The sequence below is a fragment of the Entelurus aequoreus genome, linkage group LG22 (genome assembly GCF_033978785.1).
Source record: "Entelurus aequoreus isolate RoL-2023_Sb linkage group LG22, RoL_Eaeq_v1.1, whole genome shotgun sequence".
Lineage (NCBI taxonomy): Eukaryota > Metazoa > Chordata > Actinopteri > Syngnathiformes > Syngnathidae > Entelurus > Entelurus aequoreus.
Window position 1 is genome coordinate 38,616,075 of NC_084752.1, and position 10,751 is coordinate 38,626,825.

Here is a 10,751-nt window from a genome sequence, read left to right on the forward strand (position 1 = left end):
ACAACCAATCAGGTGACATATTAGTCAGCAGGTGCTTTGTAACAACCAATCAGGTGACATATTAGTCAGCAGGTGCTTTGTCACAACCAATCAGGTCGTGTATTAGTCAGCAGGTGCTTTGTAACAACCAATCAGGTGACATATTAGTCAGCAGGTGCTTTGTAACAACCAATCAGGTGACATATTAGTCAGCAGGTGCTTTGTAACAACCAATCAGGTGACATATTAGTCAGCAGGTGCTTTGTCACAACCAATCAGGTGACATATTAGTCAGCAGGTGCTTTGTCACAACCAATCAGGTGATATATTAGTCAGCAGGTGCTTTGTAACAACCAATCAGGTGACATATTAGTCAGCAGGTGCTTTGTAACAACCAATCAGGTGACATATTAGTCAGCAGGTGCTTTGTCACAACCAATCAGGTGACATATTAGTCAGCAGGTGCTTTGTAACAACCAATCAGGTGACATATTAGTCAGCAGGTGCTTTGTAACAACCAATCAGGTGACATATTAGTCAGCAGGTGCTTTGTAACAACCAATCAGGTGACATATTAGTCAGCAGGTGCTTTGTAACAACCAATCAGGTGACATATTAGTCAGCAGGTGCTTTGTAACAACCAATCAGGTGACATATTAGTCAGCAGGTGCTTTGTAACAACCAATCAGGTGACATATTAGTCAGCAGGTGCTTTGTAACAACCAATCAGGTGACATATTAGTCAGCAGGTGCTTTGTAACAACCAATCAGGTGACATATTAGTCAGCAGGTGCTTTGTCACAACCAATCAGGTGACATATTAGTCAGCAGGTGCTTTGTAACAACCAATCAGGTGACATATTAGTCAGCAGGTGCTTTGTAACAACCAATTAGGTCGTGTATTAGTCAGCAGGTGCTTTGTAACAACCAATCAGGTCGTGTATTGGTCAGCAGGTGCTTTGTAACAACCAATCAGGTCGTGTATTGGTCAGCAGGTGCTTTGTAACAACCAATCAGGTGACATATTAGTCAGCAGGTGCTTTGTAACAACCAATTAGGTGACATATTAGTCAGCAGGTGCTTTGTAACAACCAATCAGGTCGTGTATTGGTCAGCAGGTGCTTTGTCACAACCAATCAGGTCGTGTATTAGTCAGCAGGTGCTTTGTAACAACCAATCAGGTGACATATTAGTCAGCAGGTGCTTTGTAACAACCAATTAGGTGACATATTAGTCAGCAGGTGCTTTGTAACAACCAATCAGGTGACATATTAGTCAGCAGGTGCTTTGTAACAACCAATCAGGTGACATATTAGTCAGCAGGTGCTTTGTAACAACCAATCAGGTCGTGTATTGGTCAGCAGGTGCTTTGTAACAACCAATCAGGTCGTGTATTGGTCAGCAGGTGCTTTGTAACAACCAATCAGGTCGTGTATTGGTCAGCAGGTGCTTTGTCACAACCAATCAGGTGATATATTAGTCAGCAGGTGCTTTGTAACAACCAATTAGGTGACATATTAGTCAGCAGGTGCTTTGTAACAACCAATCAGGTGACATATTAGTCAGCAGGTGCTTTGTAACAACCAATTAGGTGACATATTAGTCAGCAGGTGCTTTGTAACAACCAATTAGGTCGTGTATTAGTCAGCAGGTGCTTTGTAACAACCAATCAGGTCGTGTATTGGTCAGCAGGTGCTTTGTAACAACCAATCAGGTCGTGTATTGGTCAGCAGGTGCTTTGTCACAACCAATCAGGTCGTGTATTGGTCAGCAGCAGGTGCAAGAAGGAAAGCAAAGGTAAATAGTAATAATTGTCTGGTTATTTCCTGCACTCTAGTAGAAAAGCTCCCTCAGTTCCAACTAACAGAAGAGTAACTAATCAAGTGATCCTTTCATCCCAAGATGATATGAAAAGTAAGAGTGATCAGCAAACAGCACATCAATGTTCTGTCTTTAGAGTTCACAAAGTGGTATCTTTAAGTACGCCTCATTGTCAGCTGAATGATGGCTGGGTTTTCTTATATAGTTTCTTATAATCATCACATGTAACAAACACTTAGCATTTTATGGATCTGAGTGCCTAAACAAAGAATTCCACGCTTTGGTGACTTATAGTCTGCACTGTTTTATGGCGTACATCAAATAAATAGCCCACTATGGGGCCCAAGAAAGTTGAGAGTGCCAGCACTTTGATAAGAAAGGTGAGAAACACAAAAACTTGAAGTCCGTGTGGCGCTTCTCTCTCCACTCATCGCTGTCTTTGCCAACAAACAATACAAGTGATGTTAAATGTTAAATTATCCATTTTGTTTGTTATTTATAATATCTGTACTTCACCTTGTTTACATGTGAAACTATAATTAGTGTTATGTGTTAAAGGGGAAGTGCACTTTTTGGGGAATTTTGCCTATTGTTCACAATCATTATGAAAGACACGGCGGATGGATTTTTTTTTAATGCATTCTAAATATATAAAATAAGTAAATAAAAGTCCGCTTACAGTGGAGCCAAATATGAGCTCCACTACTCCGCCCATAAAATCTAATAAATAACCATCCAAAAAGCACCAACAATACTCCATTTACATTTGGTGACTTGAATATTAACAAGTATTAGTGATATTGTTATTATAAATATTAACAAGTATTAGTGATATTGTTATTATAAATATTAACAAGTATTAGTGATATTGTTATTATAAATATTAACAAGCATTAGTCATATTGTCATTATAAATATTAACAAGTATTAGTGATGTTGTTATTATAAATATTAACAAGAATTAGTGATATTGTTATTATAAATATTAACAATTATTAGTCATATTGTTATTATAAATATTAACAAGTATTAGTGATGTTGTTATTATAAATATTAACAAGTATTAGTGATATTGTTATTATAAATATTAACAAGTATTAGTCATATTGTTATTATAAATATTAACAAGTATTAGTGATATTGTTATTATAAATATTAACAATTATTAGTCATATTGTTATTATAAATATTAACAAGTATTAGTCATATTGTTATTATAAATATTACCAAGTATTAGTGATATTATTATTATAAATATTAACAATTATTAGTCATATTATTATTATAAATATTAACAAGTATTAGTGATATTGTTATTATAAATATTAACAATTATTAGTCATATTATTATTATAAATATTAACAAGTATTAGTGATGTTGTTATTATAAATATTAACAAGTATTAGTCATATTGTTATTATAAATATTAACATCATGTATATATTTTAACATGTTATTATGAATGTTACTACATGACATATATACTTACATCATGTATATATTACATGTTATTATGAATGTTACTACATGACATATATACTTACATCATGTATATATTACATGTTATTATGAATGTTACTACATGACATATATACTTACATCATGTATATATTACATGTTATTATGAATGTTACTACATGACATATATACTTACATCATGTATATATTACATGTTATTATGAATGTTACTACATGACATATATACTTACATCATGTATATATGACATGTTATTATGAATGTTACTACATGACATATATACTTACATCATGTATATATTACATGTTATTATGAATGTTACTACATGACATATATACTTACATCATGTATATATTACATGTTATTATGAATGTTACTACATGACATATATACTTACATCATGTATATATGACATGTTATTATGAATGTTACTACATGACATATATAGTTACATCATGTATATATTACATGTTATGAATGTTACTACATGACATATATACTCACATCATGTATATATTACATGTTATTATGAATGTTACTACATGACATATATACTTATATCATGTATATATGACATGTTATTATGAATGTTACTACATGACATATATACTTACATCATGTATATATTACATGTTGTCATGAATGTTACTACATGACATATATACTCACATCATGTATATATTACATGTTATTATGAATGTTACTACATGACATATATACTTACATCATGTATATATTACATGTTATTATGAATGTTACTACATGACATATATACTCACATCATGTATATATTACATGTTATTATGAATGTTACTACATGACATATATACTTACATCATGTATATATTACATGTTATTACATGACATGATGACAGTTATTATTTACAGTGTTTATGGTGTCACATAAAGAGTTGCGGTGTGTGTGTGACCCACCTGGTGTCACATAAAGAGTTGAGGTGTGTGTGTGACCCACCTGGTGTCTTGCAGGGCCTCGCTGGTGTCCACAGAGGATCTCCTGCTCAGCTGTGGCTTCATGCTCTGCAAAGGTCTGGTGTCCTGCATGGACCTGGTCTCGGTCCACCTCTTCTCCGGCGCTCGCCTCTTCTCCTTCCTGTCGCTGGCGTGGGGCTTCGTGGCGGATGTGGACATCGAGAGCGAGAAGTACCGCCACGTGGGAGCGGCTCGCTTCATGGTGGGCACGCTGGTGAGGCTGGCTTCATTGCGAGTGTACAAGGGCAAGCTGGCCTACCTGCCCGCCACGGCGCGCTGCCAGCAGGCTACGGGCGTGTTGCACCACAGCGACGCAGACTTTTCCACGCGGAACTCCTTCCACAACTCCTGTCACTCCAACAACTCCCTGCAAGCCAAGAAAAGTGTGTCCAACAAAGCTCCCACGGGCTTGTGTGACTCTTTGCTGCCCCCGCTGGACGAGCCCCCCCCTGCACACTGGGTGGTGGTACCCCAAGAAGACTTTGTCCTGGTGCTGGCCATGTACCAGTCCCACCTGGCCGAGGACCTGCTGGCGGCGCCGGACGCCACTCTGGGCGACGGCGTCATCCACCTTTTCTACGTGAAGGCGGGGATATCGCGCGCGGCGCTCCTCAAGCTCTTCCTGGCCATGGAGAAGGGCGCGCACGTGGCCTCCAGCTGTGCACATCTGGTGCACGCCAAGGTGCGGGCGCTCAGGTTGGAGCCCTCGTCTCCTCAGGGCATCATCACGGTGGATGGCGAGGTGGTGGAGTACGGAGCCCTGCAAGCCGAGGTGCATCCCGGCCTTGCTAGGATCATCTGTGGATGAACACACACACACACACACACACACACACACACACACACACACACACACACACACACACACACGGTACACAAGCAAAGATGTCAAACTACTGCTCATGTTTACAAGGAAGCAACATGAAGTTTAGATGTGGAGCAGAAGTAATGGACTTGTGTAGCAGCCATGAAGTAAACATCATTTAGCCAAGTGGTGACAGATGATGGATGATTGACATGCAGCCAGCACCAACTTCCTTTAAGCCCTGGGAAGTAAACCAGCGACGTGTTGTGGGCGTGGCTTACTCATTGCTGCATGGCTTCATTTTGTCACATGTTGCATACCTCCGCCTTTTTTAAGCAGTCATGAAATAAAAGCTTATACATAATGTCTGTGTGTGTTTATATTCAACTATTAGGTTCTATAACAGGGGTCACCAACGCGGTGCCCGCGGGCACCAGGTAGCCCGTAAGGACCAGATGAGTAGCCCGCTGGCCTGTTCTAAAAATAGCTCAAATAGCAGCACTTACCAGTGAGCTGCCTCTATTTTTTAAATTGTATTTATTTACTAGCAAGCTGGTCTCGCTTTGCCCGACATTTTTAATTCTAAGAGAGACAAAACTCAAATAGAATTTGAAAATCTAAGAGAATATTTTAAAGACTTGGTCTTCACTTGTTTAAATAAATTCATTATTTTTTTTACTTTGCTTCTTATAACTTTCAGAAAGACAATTTTAGAGAAAAAATCCAACCTTAAAATGATTTTAGGATTTTTAAACACATATACCTTTTTAACTTTTAAATTCCTTCCTCTTCTTTCCTGACAATTTAAATCAATATTCAAGTAATTTTTTTATTATTGTAAAGAATAATAAATACATTTTAATTTAATTCTTCATTTTAGCTTCTGTTTTTTCGACGAAGAATATTTGTGAAATATTTCTTCAAACTTATTATGATTAAAATTTTAAAAAAAATTCTGGCAAATCTAGAAAATCTGTAGAATCAAATTTAAATCTTATTTCAAAGTCTTTTGAATTTATTTTAAAATTTTTGTTCTGGAAAATCTAGAAGAAATAATGATTTGTCTTTGTTAGAAATATAGCTTGGTCCAATTTGTTATATATTCTAACAAAGTGTAGATTGGATTTTAACCTATTTAAAACATGTCTTCAAAATTCTAAAATTAATCTTAATCAGGAAAAATTACTAATGATGTTCCATAAATTATTTTTTTAATTTTTCCAAAAAGATTCAAATTAGCTAGTTTTTCTCTTCTTTTTTTCGGTTGAATTTTGAATTTTAAAGAGTCGAAATTGAAGATAAACTATGTTTCAAAATTTAATTGTCATTTTTTTTGTGTTTTCTCCTCTTTTAAACCGTTCAATTAAGTGTAAATATCATTAATTATTAATAATAACATAGAGTTAAAGGTAAATTGAGCAAATTGGCTATTTCTGGCAATTTATTTAAGTGTGTATCAAACTGGTAGCCCTTCGCATTAATCACTACCCAAGAAGTAGCTCTTGCTTTCAAAAAGGTTGCTGACCCCTGATCTATAGGATGAAACTAGAGCTGGGCAATATGGCTGAAACTGTATCACCATATAAGTCTATTTCGATTATTATTATTTTTTATCACCTATCGAAAATAAAGACAATGTATTAATTAAATGTAAACATTGTTATTTCAAATGTAACTGTCCTCTGATAAAAATCCCTTTAGCTATGAAGGCAGAAAGGAGGAAAGTAAATGTCAACACAAGCGTGGCAAACACTCAAACAATGTCAACACAATAGTAAAGTCACACTGGACTAGAACTTCTTAAAATGAAGCTGCGGAGAAGAAATATGTACAAAATGTTGAATAAAAGTGGAACAAAATCGTGCAAAGTGTGAAAATGCAAACAGAGAAACCTGAGAAGAACTCTTTTCTGCAGGTTACAGCTGTGCTCTAAAGGGTGAGCACCACTAAGATTAGCAGTTTTGGTGGGGACGAGCGCCATGCATCACTTACAGACCCGTACATCGGTCTGACTACGGTCCCATTTTTTAAAAAACAAAAAACTGCCATACTGTCAGGTGACTTTTCCTCTTTTAGCCACCAAATATTTGCTCTCTGCAGCACTGATTAGTACTTTCTCTTCTCACTCCATGTAGAGAATCAACCCCGAGACAACAAGATGGCGCAACCGAGCTTGATAGTTGATACTGTTACCTGATTGGCTGTTAGCGTGTCACGCCCACTGATCACTTCCTGCGTTAGCAGACAGCGAGTGCCTTTGTGCATGCAACCAACCTTGCTTCTGTACGTCACTTTGCTCTCCACAGCAAAGACAAAAAATTATCAAACATATTTTTCATTGATATTGATTTCTTGTCTGATGCGATATATTGAAATTGTTTTATCGCCCAGCCCTAGATGACACACACACACACACACACACACACACACACACACACACACACACACACACACACACACACACACACACACACACACACACACAGACACACACAGACACACACACACACACTCATAACATCCCATTTGGATCTAAATATTTCCCAAATGCACTGTACGTCTTGAAAGAGCAGGCTGTAGTGTGTGTGTGTGTGTGTGTGTGTGTGTGTGTGTGTGTGTGTGTGTGTGTGTGTGTGAACTGAAGCACATCCTTCTTCATCCCAGGAGAGTTTGCTAATGCTCCCAAAGCATCTTTTGTGGTGAGGAGGATGAATAAATAAAGTCACCATCTGCATGCAGCATTAACACGTCAATACACACACACACACACACACACACACACACACACACACACACACACACACACACACACACACACACACACACACACACACACACACACACACACACACACACACACACACACACACACACACAAAGGATGTGGGGGGCCATTTGATAAATGTTCACCATCAAAACCAGTACAGTATATAACATTTTCTTCAAAGAAGTAGAAAATGCAACTTCAGTAGAAATGTTGTAGAGCCAAATGCTAACAGTTAGCACGCTGGCCACATAGTGTCAAATAATAGAAAAATATGAGCAAAATGAGCTAAAAAAAAAAGCTAACAAGCTAACAGTACTATACTACAATAGCATGCTTACAGTTAGCATTAGTAAAATACCAAAATGTATGACACTGAGGTGTATATCTGCTCATTTGGCCAAAAGTAAGCTAGCATGCTAATGTTAGCATGCTAAAATGCTAACTGTAACCTGAGTCCAGTACCAAAATATACTACTCTGAGGGGTGAATTTGTTTCAAATGCTAGCCTGCTCATGTTAGCATGCATCAAATACCAAAACATGAGTGAGGTGTACACCTACAAAGTGAGCTAAAGAACTAGCACACTAACATTATTCGTCAATAAACAAAATGACTGACGCTGATGTGTATGCCTGCAAAATGACAAAAAACGCTAGCACGCTAATATTAGAATGCTAATGATTGCGTCACTTTGGACACACGACATCATCAAATGAGAATTTTAGTGGTACGTTTCAAGCAACGTGAACATTTGACACATTCATGAAAAGTTTACCTCACATATTCTCAGTTGTTGGATCAAAGTGTCATCACAAGAGTTTCAAACTAACTTGTTCAAGGAGATTCATGGGAATGTTTGTCAACAAGGCTAGAAAATACACTAAACTTGCATACAACCTGCTTTATATTATTATTATATTATATTATTATTGTTCAAGGAGATTCATGGGAATGTTTGTCAACAAGGCTAGAAAATACACTCCACTTGCATACAACCTGCTTTATATTATTATTATAATATATTATATTATTGTTCAAGGAGATTCATGGGAATGTTTGTCAACAAGGCTAGAAAATACACTAAACTTGCATACAACCTGCTTTATATTATTATTATAATATATTATATTATATTATTGTTCAAGGAGATTCATGGGAATGTTTGTCAACAAGGCTAGAAAATACACTACATTTGCATACAATCTGCTTTATATTATCTGGAGGGGGACTATAAAAGATTGAATTTACTGCCTTATTTTACTTTATTCACATGAAAACACTTTTTCCAGTGTTAATTGTTTAAAAACAAACATTAAACAAAAGCAAAAGCCTAAATGGCCCCTGGACATTAATGTTTACAGGATGCTACTGAACTGTTTGTTGTTGTTGTTGTTGTTTTCTAAGTGTTCATTGTTATGATTGAGTGTCAGATAAAAACTAACCCAGTTGTCTCAGCTCATTTCCAAACAACTTCCATAAATAGAAGTGTGAGTTACTAATAGATGTTTAATAAATAGAAGTGAGTTACTAATAGATGCTTAATAAATAGAAGTGAGTTACTAATAGATGTTTAATAAATAGAAGTGAGTTACTAATAGATGTTTAATAAATAGAAGTGAGTTACTAATAGATGTTTAATAAATAGAAGTGAGTTACTAACAGATGTTTAATAAATAGAAGTGAGTTACTAATAGATGTTTAATAAATAGAAGTGAGTTACTAATGTTTAATAAATAGAAGTGAGTTACTAATAGATGTTTAATAAATAGAAGTGAGTTACTAATAGATGTTTAATAAATAGAAGTGAGTTACTAACAGATGTTTAATAAATAGAAGTGAGTTACTAATAGATGTTTAATAAATAGAAGTGAGTTACTAATGTTTAATAAATAGAAGTGAGTTACTAATAGATGTTTAATAAATAGAAGTGAGTTACTAATAGATGTTTAATAAATAGAAGTGTTACTAACAGATGTTTAATAAATAGAAGTGAGTTACTAATAGATGTTTAATAAATAGAAGTGAGTTACTAATGTTTAATAAATAGAAGTGAGTTACTAATAGATGTTTAATAAATAAAAGTGAGTTACTATTAGATGTTTAATAAATAGAAGTAAGTTACTAATAGATGTTTAATAAATAGAAGTGTGATAATAGATGTTTAATAAATAGAAGTGTGATAATAGATGTTTAATAAATAGAAGTGTGATAATAGATGTTTAATAAATAGAAGTGAGTTACTATTAGATGTTTACAATGTTTACATCAGTGTTCTTCCTCTGTAAGTACAGAGAGCTGCAGGTGTGTCACTGTGACGTGCCTTGATACTTCTGCCGCCTGGTGGTGGGAGGAGGGTAGTTCACCATCATTGAAGAAAAGCAGCCTGGTGCTTATTTATTTATTTTGAAGGCATTTATTTATTTTGAAGGCATTTAATTGAACATGGGAGTCAAACATGTTTCCACTTGACTCAGACTGAGGATGTCAAACACCAACAGTGTATCAGATGATGTTATCACACATTACAATACTTTTCTTTTACGTGCACTGCTAAAAAATATATGTAGATTTTGCTGTTAAATTAAACCAAATCTGGGCAAATTAAGGGCCGGGGACCACATGGGGCCCTTTAATCTTTTCAATCTGGCCCGCCCGTGTCAAGCAGATATTCAAATATTGATTTAAAAACAAATGTTTGGACTATGTGATTATATAGTATTTGTTGCAGTATTATATAATATTCAAGTTTAAAAGATGTGTTTTAGTGCTGTCAAATGATCACATTTTCTAATCATGGGACAAGCGGTAGAAAATGGATGGATTAATTACAGGTTACTACTGGCTTGCATAATTGAAATGAACTTAAGAAAAAGACACCAATATTTTGACACAAATGCTGCGTAATAAATCT

General features: G+C 35.7%; 1 protein-coding gene across 1 annotated transcript in view; it reads left to right on the forward strand.

The window, feature by feature from the left end:
- The window catches only part of LOC133639652 (sphingosine kinase 1-like), a 43,529-nt gene extending 38,104 nt beyond the window's left edge, over positions 1-5,425 (forward strand). The window contains exon 5 of the mRNA XM_062033144.1: positions 4,266-5,425. Coding sequence (XP_061889128.1) covers positions 4,266-5,076 — 811 coding nt within the window. The 3' untranslated portion in view covers positions 5,077-5,425. The remainder of the gene's footprint in view (positions 1-4,265) is intronic.
- The last annotated feature ends 5,326 nt before the right edge of the window (positions 5,426-10,751 follow it).